Here is a 16,820-nt window from a genome sequence, read left to right as displayed (position 1 = left end):
TATTTGTTAACTTTATACATTACTTTTTAAAGAATGTGTATTGGCATGTTTGTGATGTTATATTCTCATTATATCAGTGGAATAAAATATAATTAATATATTGTTTATTGCAGTTGTTATATGAGAGAGTGTATCCAAATAAAAACAGTTATCATGACTGGCCTATCTACAGACCCATTTAAAAATTTTAAATATTAAATATCATATTAAATATCAAAAGTTTATTTATTTCCATAATTCCATTCCAAGAGTTAAACTTTTATAGGTAATAGATTCTCCCTGGCCCAATTAAGACGCTTCCCACGTTGGCTCAAGTTCAGAAGTAGCTTGACCCGAGGAACCCGACAGTTGTAGCTCATCTCCCGGATGCATCTGGTTGTGGTGTTTTTTGAAGCTGTGACTCCTGCCTCATTCCAGTCTTTCTGGATCTCTGCCAGATTCTTAAATCTTCTCTTTTTGACAATCGGCTGAAGACCACTGTCATCTCTTTAGCTGGGAACTTTTGTGGCTTATTTATCATATGGAGGGTATCACTGCTGGTCTTCTGGCCAGTTGTTGTGTGTGTGCAGTCTTCCCCATATTGAACTGAACTGAGACAATTAAACCAAACTGAAACTTGGGGAAACCTGTGCAGGTGCTTTGAGTTTAGTGGGTGATTAGTGTTTCACACTCAGTTTAAAACATTTATGCCCTTTCAAAATGTGGGCTGATTTCTCCACAGTAAGTATTTCTAACTATTTGAAATCTGTTTTTGTGGGTTTTATGAGCTGAAGCCCAATGAGCACAAATTATTTAAACCCAAACAAGTAAATACTTGAAATCGTTTAAACTGTGGGCCCGTAATCCAAGTTTAACTCTTAAAATGGAATTTTGGAAATATATCAACTTTTCTAACATTTCATTTTCAGCGTGCATAGTAATTCTTATCCCTCTATCTCTCTTTAGCAACTGATAAAGCAGTGGAGCACTGGTGAAGAGACCGTACGAGTGCTGGCCTTTCTCGCTCTCAACAAGATGTGCCGTCACAAGCAGAACGTTTATCTCAACCCCGTCCTCAAGGTAAACCCCTAATATAAATACTCACTCAGCACTCAGTTTAAACTTCATTAGTACAGCTACAAACAAGTTATGCTATTACTGCTAGAACTTGTATTGTTAAAATATTAGTTTCAATGTCCTGAGCTGTCCATTTCATTTTATTAATAAAATATGATCACAAACCCAACAGTTACAAGACCTGCAGTTGCAGCCAAATGATAGGAAATGTCACCTATATATATATATATACATATATATATACATATATATATGTATATATATATATATGTATATATATATATATACATATATATATATATATATATATAGTACTGTTTTAAGCTTAAACAAACTACAATGTTGCTTAATTTCTAAATTAATAACTTGTTAATAACTGATCTAGAATGAAAAATATCATTGTATAAGATGCATAAGCTGAACAATGATGGACAGTAACAAAAGGATGTAGTTCACTGCTGTACTTTAAATAAAGATTTTTATTTGTATATATATTTGTTTAACTTTCTTTATCTTTACTGTCTATTTCTGCACGGACCGGTCTTAGTCTTGAAAAAAATGATTGTCACATTCTTTTCCCTTTGCTTAAGGTAACTTGTTCTCCAGCCTGCATTAGTAAGATCTCATGCCACCTTGTGTTCAGAAAATGCAAATACAAGAGGTGTTAGAACGGAGAATCTTCTTATACCACAACATTAATAGATTAAAACCTTTCAAAGAAACTATACACTTTAGAACATAGTCATTTGTGTAATTTAACATTTTAGAATATGGTGTGCAAATAGTAATGTTTTTTGTTTTTTCCCAGTATGTTAATTTAAAAAAAAAAAAAAAAAAAAATATATATATATATATATATATATATATATATATATATATATATATATATATATATATATATATATAGCAACTATGTTGTAAAATGCAAAGTTTTAAGAGTTCAGAAATCAATTATTGGATGGATCAACTCTGGTTTTTAATGACAGTTTTCATGCATCTTGGCATGTTCTCCTCCACCAGTCTTACACACTGCTTTTGGGTAACTTTATGCCACTCCTGGTGCAAAAATTAAAGCAGTTCAGCTTGATTTGATGGCTTGTGGTCATCCATCTTCCTCTTGATTATATTCCAGAGGTTTTCAATTTGATAAAATCAAAGAAACTCATCATTTTCAAGTGGTCTCATATATTGTTTTTCCAGAGCTAATTTAAGAGTTAATTTCTAACGATATTCCCAGCTGATGCAATAAACCGATTAGGGCTGGGGCGACGCGTCGACATAATCGACGTCATCGATTACAAAAATACATCGATTTGCATAACGTGCGTCGGCGCGTCGTAAACATGGCGGCGCCTGTGGAGAGCATTAGAGGTTAGATCGGGCCCAAAAATTCCAACTGGCTGTTTTCGGGCTGTTTTAATGAGCGTTTTAATGAGCGTTTTAATGAGCGAGCGCGAGCGCTTACAACTGACACCGCGGACCGCGAGTTTGTGCCGAATCCGACTCTCTGCTGAATCTGACTCCCGCTTCGCGGACAGAATCGGCACAACACCCCCGCTGTAGAACTGCGGTAGTGAAAACAGCGCTTATAAATAAATTAGTTTAGTTTCACTTTTCGTTATTTTTTTTTTTAAATAAAAATATAATTAAAAAACAGACGCCTACATCTCGGACTATTTTCTGGAGCCCGGGTCGGATTTACGGGCGGGCCTCGGGTCATGTCGGGTTCGGGCAGAGAATCTAAGCTCTAGAGAGCTTGGACTCCGGAGAGCAATCTCCAGCTACAAAAAAACGCCAGCGGGCATCTAAAGTTTGGGAGCATTTCACGCAAAAGGGCAACAATGTGGTCCTCTGCCATACGTGCAAAAGGAGCACTTGAAGCTCAAACATCCAGGAGCACTATGTCAACAGGGTCACACAGTAAGTTGCCGTTTACATCAGGGTCTCCGCGGGTGTCCTTAAAAAGACTTAAGGCTGTCTACCAAAGGTTTTAAACCTGCCACAGGCAGAAATTATACATTTTTGGTTTATATTTGTGCATGGCATTTCGCAGTTTCCAGAAACAGTAGCATTATTCATAGGTTCAGGTGTTTAGCTAAGCTAGCTGCCTTAAGTTATTTTAGCTAGCGCCGTCGGCGCTGCGGTGTCACACCGTTTTCTGTCACCGTCGGAATTTTGTGACCAGTGCTCACGGTTATGAGCGTTCATTGGCAAAACGGAAGCTTTCTATACCTACACCTTACCCTCAGCCCTAAACTGAACCGTTTTGGCCAGTCGGGGTAAACATTAGAAACGAACACGTTTCGAATCGGCCAGTGCACCGGTCTGCTGAGAACTACTTGCCAGTGGTCACAAAATCTAGCGGTCACAGAAAACAGTGCAACACACGGTTGTGGTGTATGGGAGCTTATCCATTTTTAGCGTTATAGATCTAAACAACGTGCTGTACATGTAAGTGATTATAAGTGTGGGGTTTGGTTTAGTAGGCTTGTGTTGTTGTTGTTGTTGTTATTATATATAAATATAGTAATTTATCGTTTGCTTTAAAACGTAAAATAATTATTTAAATATGTTTCTCAATGAATAGATTAGTCGACTAATCGAAAAAAATAATCGTTAGAATAATCGTTTAAAAAATAATCGTTAGGGACAGCCCTAAAACCGATACAGGATATGTGAGACAGCCATCATGTAAGCACTTAATTCTCTAGCTTTAGGGGAAGAACTACGAACCATGCAAAACATCTTCAGTTTTTATGGGTCAAAACTGAGCCATTGAAAACACATTTTGAATGTGCTACAGACAGTTTCATGAAGAGTTGGATTAAACCAGGTTGTGACAAAGAGATATTTTCATATAAAAACAATTAAAGGCAGCATCAAATATGCTGTTTACTATGAAAAGTAGAACCTTTGTCTGAATGTCTGTTTAATAATAATTTCTCATTTATGTTTGCAGCAAATGTACATCTCCTATGTCCAGAACTGCAAGTTTACCTCCCCGAACTCGCTGCCCATCATAAACTTCATGCAGCGCACCCTAGCTGAGATGTACTCTCTAGACACACAGGTTTCCTACCAGCACGGTTTCATCTACATCCGCCAGCTCGCCATCCACTTACGAAACGCAATGAACATGAAGAAGAAGGTAATAAACATTAAGAGTCTTTAACATTTTAGATTAAAGAACAGACATTATGTAAATTGAGCATTTGTAAATTTAGTATTTGATGCCATATTTTCAAATGTATTTTATTTTTGTCTGTTTGGTACATTTTTAAATGTTTCTGATTATATGACTTATTTTGATTAATGTGAGATAAAGGCAACATTGGAATAGGGCAGATTAGGGGTGTGCCATATCGTATCCAACTCAATAATATCGGCATAACATTTTTGAGTATCGTAAACGATATTATACCCTATATTGTGCCATATCACCCACCCCTAATTATCACATCAGGGTACTACTTTTTTGCTGTTTTTAGCAAAAGTAAAATCCCCACTGTTCTCATTTCCTTTTAAATATCTACTAGAGACAGATTATATCTGTCCAGTATCATTTAATTTACTTTAATCCTGGAAATATGCAGATATTTGGAGTGTATATTATAGTATAATGACATTCTGGATAATTGACTTCTGTTACAAATCTGATAAAATTCTTATTTTTTTAATATCTCAGTTAGGGGTGTGCCATATCATATCGAATGCAATAATAAAATTACATTTTCATACTGTTGTACTAGTATATTCTTAAAATTATTTTTTTAATTCAGTGTTTTGTCATATTGCCAAGAGTATCGATATCATAAAAAATACCATGAAATATCATATTAATTTAGGGCCATATCGCTCACCCCTAGGGCAGATCCTTTTTTGTTTATTGATTTTAAATGGGTGTTTTTTTTTTTTTTTTTTTTTTTTTTTTTTTTTTCTTTTCACTTTCTAATGATTTATGTTGTGTTGCTGTCTGTCTACAGGAGACGTATCAGTCAGTGTATAACTGGCAGTTTGTACACTGTCTCTATCTGTGGTGTCGGGTTCTGAGCACCATCTACCCCAGTGATGTGCTGGAGCCACTTATCTACCCTTTGTGCCAGGTCGTCACCGGCTGCATTAAGTGAGTTCAGACTCTTCAGTCATTCCATGTTGTAGTTGTAAAGTTGTAAGGGCCTTGCTGTGGATTATATTAGAAACTGGGGATCAGCATGCCTCGAGGATCGAATTTAGAATCCGAGGTGGTTCTGCAGTCCCATACTAGCAGTATTTAATCCAGGTGTAATGGACTCTGGTTTGTGTGTTGCGGTTAATTGTGGCGAAGTGAAAACAATAGCCACACTTGGTTCCGGATCAAAACGACACTTAAGAGGAGGTTGTCTCAGTCCAGACCTAAACCATCTCTGTAGTGCTGTTTGTGTTGAGAACGTGATCCGGCCTTGATCCAACCCAACTACCAAATATACAGTATTTAGTACAGTACAGTATGATATAATAATATAATTGCACAATAATGCAGTAACACCCTTTTAATGAACTTTTTAATGGCTAAGAATTGACACTGCAATTTAAATATCCTAAATAAATAAGACAAAAAGGCAACCCTTTTGATAAAAAGAGGGTTAATTATTAAGGTGTGACAATACTATCTATTGTTCAGTAAGTAGTTGTAATTATCATGACAGATCTAGATATACATTTATTCAGCTTTGGAAACAAATAAGAGACCACTTAAAATAATGAGTTTTTTTTATTTTACCAAATTAAAAACCTCTGGAATATAATTAAGAGGAAGATTGATGATCACAAGCCATCAAATCAAGCTGAACTGCTTGAATTTTGAGTGACAGGAATGACATAACGTTATTCAAAAGCAGTGTGTAAGACTGGTGGAGGAAAACAGGCCAAGATGCATGAAAACGTTTAATAAAATCAGGGTTATTCCAACAAATATTGATTTCTGAATTCCTAAAACTTTATGAATATGAACTTGTTTTCTTTGCATTATTTGAGGTCTGAAAGCTCTGCATCTTGTTTGTTATTTCAGCCGTTTCTCATTTTCTGCAAATAAATGCTTTAAATAACAATATTTCTATTTGAAATTTGGGAGAAATGTCCGTAGTTTAGTATAGAATAAAACAACAATGTTCATTTTACTCAAACATATACCTATAAATGGCACAATCACAGAAACTAATTCAGAAACTTGGTCTCTTATTTTTTCCAAACGTGTGTAGTTTTAATTAGGTTCAATTAAACAATTCTCATAGTGCTGCACATTTATATGTATTATTAGTTGTAGTAGTGTTATTAGTATTAAAAGTGAGTTAAGTTACAGGATAACCAGCAGGTGGCGATGTTGACTGTCTTTATTGTATGTGCTGTCAGAGTTTTGTCTGCAGTGGTATTTAATGCAGAGCTCAGTTAGTTTGGCCTGTTTGGGATCACAGTTTTGGAACCAAATACTTTTTTTATATACATATATTTTTATAATTATCACAAAAAATACTGGCAGCAGCTGTTTAATCTCTCTCCCTAAATGTTAAGTTAAATAAACCCCCTGTAATAAAGATCTCTATTCTGATGAATGCTGTCTTTGTGTGTCTGTGTGCTTTGGTATTATAGGTTGGTTCCCATTTCTCGGTATTATCCCTTACGGTTACACTGCGTCAGAGCTCTCATCCTGCTTTGCAGCACCACCAAGACCTTTGTGCCAGTGCTGCCGTTCCTGCTGGAGGTAAGATCGTTATTATAATGATGAATTTAGCTACTTTATTTTTCCTTGCCTGCACAGGTGCGTGGCAGTTTCTGGGAATCGCAGGGTGTGGGGTTGTGCTGTTGTTAAAGGTTGGCCCACACATAGGTCTGAGTCTCAGGTTTCGCCCCAGTGCTTGTGTTGTATGTGTGTGTTGGCATGGGAGGTCTGACCATGTAAATTTCAGCCGTGGCCTTTGTCACCATGCTAGTCTTGAGCTTGGAGTCTGGAGTCCTGGAGCTATTTCTTTAATGCTTAATGCTTACCCGGACCCTCAACTTTCAGCATTTTAGTTGTACTGTGTTGTAGGACTGCAACTTATTTATTTGTTTATTTATATTTATTGATTATAACTTATTTATTTATGATTATTTTTTAATGTTTAGTCAGTTATTATACAATTATTTCTGCCATGCCCTCCATTTCTGCTTCCTGTGTTCATTGCTCCTGTTCCTAGCTTTCTCTTTAGCTTCAAAATGATAGTAACAGGAGAACACTGAATGCCCTTAAAATGCCCAGAACTTATTTAAATGTGAAATCTTCTGATTATATAGTGAGAATATCGTCGCTGTCCAATAAAAAACAAGTATCTCCAAAACAGCAACTTTACAGGAGAGAGAAGAAACCTTCTAAACCTTCAATGGAAGTCAGTGTAAAAAGAGTTTATTCTAGGTCATTTTGAAGTATTTCTATTGGTCCGTTCGTCAAGAAATGTTGGCACAGTGTAAGGGACAGTTTGTTTGTTCATATTATGTACAGGGTTTGTAGGGTCATGAAAAACCTAAAAAAGTAATGGACTCTGAAAAAAGCAATTTCCAGGCCTGGATAAGTTTTGGAAAATAAAAATACCCAGAAAGTTTTGGGAAAATTCCTGGAAATTTGGTCTACAAATCTTTGTGTTTTCGTTTATCGATGGAAAAAGTATATTTTGAGCTAACAAAATAAATTAGCTTAGAGTTAGTTTAGTAGTTTAGCACTACACAGTGGAGCTCTCAGTATCTGACACACATTTTATTATTGAAGGTTGTGTCAATATTTTATCTGATCCATTTTAGACCTACTGTAATCAATTTCGATTATTGTTTTATTTGGTTTTATTCTCTACGTCTACACTAATGTTTTAAAAATCGTATGGTCATGAAAATTTGCCTTAAAGGCCTGGAAAAGTCATGGAAAAACTCATGGTTTTAGGTAGTAAACTACACATCGACAAAAATGTAAATACTAGTTTTTAACTGGAAAGTGATGATATATGCTGCTTGGCCAAAAAAGGTCACCACCTGGACTTAACTAAGTGAACAGATAAGAGCCTTCCATTAGAAAATTACTGCATGGATGATTGTTTAACCTGGTTATATAAGTTAAGTTATTTATATCCTTACTGATGCAGTGAGTAGCTTCTCATTTGTTAAACAACTATGTGGAAACACATCCTGTGATCATAAAAAGATATTAATCTGTTTCAGAAGAATCATATTTGCATGCATCAAGCAAAGAAAACATCTAAGGAGATTCTAAAACTACTGGAATCAGATTAAGAACTGTTGAACACATTATTTGAAGTGGAAGGACAGTGGGGGGAAAAATCATCATTGAGGAAGAAATATGGTTGGCAAAAATCTTGAATGATCGTGAGCGCGTAACTTTTGACACTAGAAAACACTAGAACTCGGGGATACATTTAATAGTGAAAGTAAGAGCACTTCCTCACACACACTCAATGCGAAGGGAACTCAATGATTTGGGACTAAAGCGCTTTGTAGCCTTAAGAAAAACAAGTTAACTTGAGTGAGGTTAATGGGGGGAACTACTTCTATCTGGAGCAATGGCCGAAAGTTCAGATTTATCCTGTTACAGAGTGATGTAGCATCATGGTAAGAAGAGTGGTGGCTGAAGTGATGCGCCCATCATGGCTAGTGTGTACTGTGGATGCAGTGTTATGATCTGGGGTGATATGGGTTTCCACTAGAGATGTTAGTAATGATTAGTTTGGTATTGGATAATCTGACATTTTTTTTCCAATTCATCGGTCATTCATCGGTTATATGCGTCATGCCCTCTGTTTTGCAAGTCTGCAAAGTTCTGCAATTGGGTTCAACACCCCTCTGGGCTGGAGAGCTGCTAGTCTGTAGCACTCCATCTCATTACACTTCATTTTCAAAAATAGATTTTTTTTTTTTTTTTTTTGGCTTTAGCTTTGATAATATCTTGCCTGCGGCCAAACTTAATTGCTGACCCCTGACTTGGAACATATTTGATTGATTGATTCTGTTGTCTAATTAACTATCTAAATAGCAGCCCTAGTTTCCATTGAGGGACAGTGTTTTTAAAGTTTTAAGGTGTGAACAAGGTTAGTACCTGTGAGCAAGGCTATTCTGCCTCTGCTGGATGAAAGGAACATTAAAAAAAAGAAAAAGTTGTGTAGATCTTGAGTTGGAAAGCCGGTTAAACAGTCGATGGGGTTCAGCGTAGTGAGAGAGAGATGAAAGATAGAAGGAACAGAGTGTTTGGTCGGCTCGCGCATGCGAGTGATTGTCCAAGCGGCTATGTGTGTTGGATATCTTCGTTATCAGGAGGTGCGGGGGTCACAAACCGTCAACATTTTCCACAGTGTGAGGCGAGTGACGTACGAGTGTGTGTGCGCGCGTGTATGTGTGTGTGTGGCTGGCTGGCTGGCGTGGGCCCCTGCGGTGACAGCTGTTGTGAGAATAGAAGCGACAGCAGCCGAGACCAACGGAAGACAGAGGGCCGGGGGAGGGGGAGTGGTCACTGCTCCCACCAGCCCTGACCAGGCTGCGATAAAGCCATGGTTGGGAGGGCTGGGGGGGGCACACACACCCACACACCCTCTCTCACTCTGTGTGAGTGTGTGTGTGTTGAGGGTTTGGGGGGTGGTGGGGGTCTGTGGTTTAAGCGCAGTTGTGAGCGCTCGCTGTGCAGATCACATCCTCTGTGCCTGCGGCGACCCTCTCTCTGCTCCCTGTGTTTATTTGTGATGCACTGCACTTCCTGTTTTTGCACTCTTGGTAGAGAGAGAGAAAGAGAGAGAAAGAGAGGTGTGCACAACTACTAGTTTTAATTAGAGAAGCAGAACTAATGCTTCTCTTGCCTTAATTTTTCTCTTTCGTGCAGTTCTTTTAGCTTTTCTCACAGTATATATTAATCGCTTAACTCCCTCTTTTTACTCATTTTGTCCCTTATCTCTTTCTGTATCTTTGTGTGAGTGTGTGTATGTGTGTGTGTGTCTGTGTGTGTGGACGCCCGTGTGTGCTCTATGATTCGGTGCTTCCTGCTCTATTCGCCCCAGAGCATATCAGGTTGGGACCATGCGCCACCACTTCCCCCTGTGTCCCGCAGGCCGACACCACATCCGATGTTTGTACAGGCCGGCCGCCCCTGAGCACTCTCTCTCTCTCTCTCTCGTGCGCACACCCACCACTCCGGCAGAAAATGACCTACCCAAGCCCTCTCAACCGTCTCCGGCTGTGGGATCTAGAGTAGAGCTTAGATTCTCTGCTCGAACCCGAGCGGTCCCGAGGCCCGACCCGAAGATTTCCCACCACTTTCCTCGGGCCAGGTCGGGCTCAAGGAAATAGTCTGTGATTTAGTCCCCTGTTTTTTTTAATTGCTGTTTTTATTTTATATAAAGCTTTGGCGTAATTATCCCATTATAGCTAAGTAACCAAGTATTATAGTTAACGAAAACGAATGAAATAACAAAAACTGAAAGTGAAAAAACTTTCTCGTTTACTGAAACTAATAAAAGCAGTAATTAAAAGAAAAAACGAAACTAGCTGAAACTGTACTGTGTTTATAAAACTAACTAAAACGAACTGAAATTACAGATAGAATATCCTCATTTTCCTGTTTGTTAATTTATTTATCAGCGCTGTTTCCACTACAGCAGTTTAACAGTGGGCGGTGTTGTGCCGATTCTGCCCGCGAAGGGGAGTCTGATTCTACGGGGGTCAGATTTCAGCAACCCGTGGCAGCGAGTGGTGCTTCGTGGTCTGCGGCGTTAGTTCTTGTTTATAGCGCTTGCGCTAGCCGCAAAATAACGACAGAAAACACTGAGAAATCTCCATTTGAGAAGCAGCTGTGAGTACCTTTACCTGTGAGTAGCTCCTACATCAGAACACCCCATACGGGAGGATAAACTGATAAATCTCTGTCTCTTTCTCTCTCTCTCCCTCTCATAGTTGATCATTTTGGTGAAAATGAGAGAAACCTGTAGATCAGGGGTTGGCAATAGGCGTGCAAGCATGAAACATCTGGCCCGTGAGGTTGTTTAAAATATAATGGAAAAAATAAATAAAATGCTTCTCTGGCCAGATTTTGTGTACATTCCTCCCCTGTCTTTCTGTGGCGCTCGGCGTGACTTTAGTTTCTGCTCGTTCTTGGGCTCTCTATCTTCTTATAACTGCGATTTTTATATGGCTCTGCCCCAATTCAGTAGCCGGGACAGCGGTAATGTTTTTGGACTGTGAACCTGGCAATCCGGGTTCGATCCCCCATGAGGATGGGTGTGTGTTTTTTTTTTTTTTTTTTTTTCTCTCTCCTCTCTTCTCTCTCTCCCTTCCCCAATAACCCCCAATCACTGCCGACCCCTGCTGTAGAGTTTGAGTTTTTGTGTTTCTCAGATTGAGTTCTCAGAGTGAGAAACATTTAAAACTATTATAGCCTTGTAAGTAACAAATCAAACTGTCTAAAAATAGTTGCATCAGTTAGAATGTCATCATCTCGCAGCTCTGGGGCTCACGCACACGTGAGCTACTTCACTTTTCCACGTTTGACTTGCAGCGCTGTGTGTAGCTGTTCTTAACATTTTTATCAAATAATATTTCTGTGCTTCTTCAGTACTGCAGTGTTCATTAACATTATTCTAAACAGATTTCGCTCATTTAAACAGCCCGAAAACAGACAGTTTATAGGTCGGGTCAGGTCGCGCTCATAATACCAGTTTATGGTTCGGGTTAGGTCGGGCTCGGGCAGAACATGCATGGGCTCGAGTCTAATTTTTTGAGCCCGATATAAGCTCAAATGTAGAGATGCATGGTGATTCTATCATCGTATTAATATCGATGGTTGTTAACATTGGCCTTTGGTATACATTAATATACATCCTTGTTTCTACACAGATTATATATATATATATATAGCATTGCTTAGGCTTTAATTTAGGATGTAATTGCCTTGTGTATCTAGTATCAAATTTTCTTTTCGTTAAATGTTGGTCTAAAATTAGTATTTATTCAGTGCTTTCTAATATAAAGAACTGAAGTTTGATCTAATCACCGTAATACTGTGTAAAAGTATCCTTTTATTTTAGTATTTTTCTAAAATTTGGTTGCTTTGTTTGTTTGTTTCTCAGATTCTTCAGCAGGAGGACTTCAATAAAAAGCCTGGACGCATGAGTGTCAAACCCATTAACTTTGCTGTTGTTCTCAAACTCAGCAAGACCCACTTGCAGGAGAAAGCTTTCAAGGTGAGAACTTAATTTACATACATAGTGGCTGACGGGTCATCAGCAAAATCAAGAATATTTAGTTGCAACTTAAATAAAAGTTTTATATAGTTTAAATATAAGGGTTTTAAACATACAGTAGAAACAGAAATATGTGAACTATTATCTTGTGTAAATACAGTAACTTAAGAAAGATTCTGATTTTTTATAAAATTATAATGTAAATCAATGCAACAAACACTATTACACTTTTTAGTCTACACTCTCACTGTTAGGAATAAACACTATTACCGTACAGAATATAAATATTAACATCTTTACAAACATACCCTTAAAGCTTCACGTTACAAACAGATTGCTTTCAATATGGAATTCTGTATTATTATCAAGATTGAGATTTTTCCATGATAAAAGTAGTACTGAAAATGATTTTCACCTGATTGTGAAGTAGGATTGCAATTAATAATTTTTGGTACTTGATTTTTTTTTCGATTAGTTGATTAATCAATGATTATTTCTGCCATTCCCTCCATCTCTCTTCCCTGTGGGTGCGACTTATGTATCTAGCTTTGTCAATCACTTCATAACGATAGAAACAGCTGAAAATGGGATGGCAAAGCTCTTTAAATGTTCATAAGATATTTAAACCTAAAATGTTCATATATTTATTGTGGAAAATGTCATGTGTGAGTCACTTTTTGTGACCAAGCTGAGTGTGAATGAAGTTAATAAGCAGCCCATAACCCTCCACCATTGTGTATCTGTTCCTAGCACCTTTACAATGTGTAATGCATTGCACTTACAAATGAACAGTTAAGTCTGCATTGAAATTTAGAGTTGACCCATATTTTGTAGTCAACAGTGTCTATTGTGTCAACTAATAGTTACAGCCCTTTTGTGAAGATTAGTTATTATATTTTATATTATATTACTTCTTTAGCTCACGGTTTTTAAAGCTGATGTCCGTAACTTTTAGGATTTGGGGATTTAGGGCCCTCTATGGTGAGAATGGGTAATTTCATCAAGCATGCGGAAGAATCATTTTAAATTTGGTGGGTGTGATGCGGTCTCCTTTTAGAGCGAATGAATCTGATTCCAGGTTATGTTCAGTCAGAGAAAGATAGAGCACACTCAGTCAGAAACTTCACTCCTTTGTTACTTTGCTTTTACTATGGGTGAATGAGCTACTGAGCTCTGAGTTTCCCCTTCTGAAGTCTCCATTGTGTGACGGAAGTACTTAAAGATGCGTGACGTGGCCAGAAGAACTCCCGCGAAAAGCGACCCGAGTCCCCAGTTTTTATAGTAAAAATATTAGGCTTAGCCGGAATGGTCATTTTAGCACACTGGTACCATTAAAAACAAAATATTTTGTCCCTTCTCCACTCAGAAAGGCTTCTGCTTTCAGTTTAGAAACAAGATAATAAGGACTGCCATTTTAAAGATTTTACAGCATTTTTTTGTGCTGCTTGCTGGAACTGCATGTAGGAGGAGTGAGATAAGAAATCAGCATGTCTGACTCTCCGCTGCGCTCCTCCCGTGCCTGTGTGAGCCTGTCATGTCTTCACGCTGGCTGGCCGTAACTGGATTGGGGTTAGGAGATGAAAGCCCAAACATGCCGCTACAACGGCTAAAGCAGCGCGCGTCGGGCCATTGCCAAGAGGATTGCCACACGGCCTGTGGGGATTATCCTGCCCTCCTGTTTGGCTGGCCGTGCTTCTGCTGTAGCCACCCAGCCCCGGCGTACGTCAGAAACTGACCCCTAAGCCTGTGCTCCACCCTGGGGTTGCATTACTAAATATACAGCTCTCCCCGAGTCCCAGTCTCAGTCATCGGCACGGGGACATTCCACAGTGAAGGAATGTGTGCAGCGACAGTCGCTGAGCGTTACAAGGCCGTCAAGAGGCTTTATTCTCAATCCTGCGCCCAAACGGGGTCAGGATTAGCAGGATGTGGGTGTTCCAGGCGTAGTAAGCCGCGTCGGGTGAGGTGGGCTCCAGGGGGATTGGGCAGGAGGTGACAGGTTGTGGGGTAATCTGATTTTAATGCCAAGCTGCAGTTCTTTGTAGTCACACCCTTTAACAGCTGTTCTTTAGTAATGCACATAGTGGTACCTGATATTTTAAATAAAAATAAAAATTAAACCTTCAAAATGTTGTCAAACTTTAATTGAACTCTCTCGCACAGTGACCAATGTAGACTGTTGTCTTATCATGGTTTGTGGTGATGGTCGTGGTGGTGGATATCAAGTCATAGATCAGTCAATTCAATGATGCTAGCCCGTATAGCTCTCTGTTAAGTTTTAAGGTGTAATGGTTGGTAGGGGTGGGCGATATGGCCCTAAAATAATATCACAATATTTTGTGGTATTTTCATGATAGCGATACTCTTGGCGATATGACAAAACACAAGATTATGCTACTAAATTCTATTATTGCATACAATATGATATGGCACACCCCTGACTGAGATATAAAAAAAATACAAGAATTTGATCAGATTTGTAACAGAAGTCAATGGTCCATTGTCATGATACTTGTAATACTAGTAATGCCCTCCAAATATCTTCATATATCCAGGATTAAAGACAAAAAATACTGGACACATATAATCTATATACAGTGCATCCGGAAAGTATTCACAGCGCTTCACTTTTTCCACGTTTTGTTATGTTACAGCCTTATTCCATATTCTATTATATTAATCTCTTTCCTCAAAAATCTACACAAAATACCCCATTATGACCATGTGAAAAAAGTTTTCTTGAGAGTTCTGAAAATGTATTAAAAATAAAAAACTAAGAAATCACATTTACATAAGTATTCACAGCCTTCGCCATGAAGCTCAAAATTGAGCTCAGGTGCATCCTGTTTCCACTGATCATCCTTGAGATGTTTCTACAGCTTAAATGGCGTCCACCTGTGGTAAATCCAGTTGATTGGACATGATTTGGAAAGGCACACACCTGTCTATATAAGGTCCCACAGTTGACTGCGTGTCAGAGCGCAAACACCAAGCATGAAGTCAAAGGAATTGTCTGTAGACCTCCGAGACTAAATTGTCTCGAGGCACAAATCTGGGGAAGGATACAGAAACATTTCTGCTGCTTTTAAGGTCCCAATGAGCACAGTGGCCTCCATCATTCGTAAATGGAAGAAGTTTGGAACCACCAGGACTCTTCCTAGAGCCGGCCAGCCGTCTGAATTGAGCGATCGGGGGAGAAGGAACCCAAGAACCTGATGGTCACTCTGTCAGAGCTCCAGCGTTCCTCTGTGGAGAGAGGAGAACCTTGCAAAAGGACAACCATCTCTGCAGCAATCCACCAATCAGGCCTGTGTGGCAGAGTGGCCAGGCAAAAGCCACTCCTTAGTAAAAGGCACAGGGCAGCCCATCTGGAATTTGCCAAAAGGCACCTGAAGGACTCTCAGACCCTGAAAAACAAAATTCTCTGGTCTGATGAAACAAAGATTGAACTCTTTGGTGTGAATGCCAGGCGTCATGTTTGGAGAAAACCAGGCGCTGCTCATCACGAGGCCAATACCATCCCTACAGTCAAGCATCGTGGTGGTAGCATCATGCTATAGGGATGTTTTTCAGCAGCAAGAACTGGCAGACTAGTCAGGATAGAGGAACAGATGAATGCAGCAATGTACAGAGACATCCTGGATGAAAACCTGCTCCAGAGCGCTCTTGGCCTCAGTCTGGGGCGACGGTTCATTTTTCAGCAGGACAACGATCCGAAGCACACAGACCTCAAAGGAGTGGCTTCAGGACCACTCTGTGAATGTCCTGGAGTGGCCCAGCCAGAGCCCAGACTTGAATCAGATTGAACATCTCTGGAGAGATCTGAAAATGGTTGTGCACAGACTTCTCCCATCCAACCTGATGGAGCTTCAGAGGTACTGCAAAGAAGAATGGGCAAAACTGCCTAAAGAGAGGTGTGCCAAGCTTGTGGCATCATATTCAAAAAGACTTGAGGCTGTAGTTGCTGCCAAAGTTGGTTCTACAAAGTTTTAAGCAAAGGCTGTGAATACTTATGTAAATATGATTTCTTTGTTTTTTAATTTTGATACATTTTCAAAAACCACCACATGATCAGTTTACACACTTCTATCCCATGACTTTTGGCATGTCTGTCAGTGTTAAGTGTTGTGTGTATTAACTGTGTGTTTGTATTTGTCTGTGTTTCAGGATGGTCTGATTGAGCAGCTGTATGACCTGATACTGGAGTACTTGCACACCCAGGCCAACTCTGTTGGCTTTCCTGAGCTTGCCCTGCCCACCATCATAGAGGTACTCCATCACTTTTCTCTGTCTCATGATCTCTTGATAACATTCACTTATGTGCACACTTTCACACATTTTTTTTTCTGCTCACTCTCGCTTCCTTTTAGTTACTGTATTTTTCTGTTAATGTCAGAGCAGCAGAAACTGGTCTAAAGATGTGAAACAAGTTTATTCACGCAGAGCACCAAATATTTGGCAACTAAAATGATCAGGGATGCACTGGGCCTATGCTGATATCCGATATTACACGTACAGCTCTGG

At 39.1% G+C, this 16,820-nt stretch overlaps 1 protein-coding gene across 2 annotated transcripts in view; it reads left to right on the top strand.

Annotated features, from left to right (window-relative positions):
* noc2l (NOC2-like nucleolar associated transcriptional repressor) overlaps positions 1–16,820 on the top strand; it is a 46,719-nt gene that overhangs the window by 6,385 nt on the left and 23,514 nt on the right. For both annotated transcript variants that reach the window (XM_015605084.3, XM_007246280.4), the window contains exons 9-14: positions 946–1,059; positions 4,016–4,204; positions 5,040–5,179; positions 6,682–6,793; positions 12,183–12,296; positions 16,464–16,565. In XM_015605084.3, the coding sequence (XP_015460570.3) occupies positions 946–1,059; positions 4,016–4,204; positions 5,040–5,179; positions 6,682–6,793; positions 12,183–12,296; positions 16,464–16,565 (771 nt within the window). The remainder of the gene's footprint in view (positions 1–945; positions 1,060–4,015; positions 4,205–5,039; positions 5,180–6,681; positions 6,794–12,182; positions 12,297–16,463; positions 16,566–16,820) is intronic.

The sequence above is a fragment of the Astyanax mexicanus genome, chromosome 13 (genome assembly GCF_023375975.1).
Source record: "Astyanax mexicanus isolate ESR-SI-001 chromosome 13, AstMex3_surface, whole genome shotgun sequence".
Lineage (NCBI taxonomy): Eukaryota > Metazoa > Chordata > Actinopteri > Characiformes > Acestrorhamphidae > Astyanax > Astyanax mexicanus.
The sequence above is the reverse complement of the archived record's forward strand: the minus strand, read 5'-3'. Positions and strand labels throughout refer to the sequence as shown.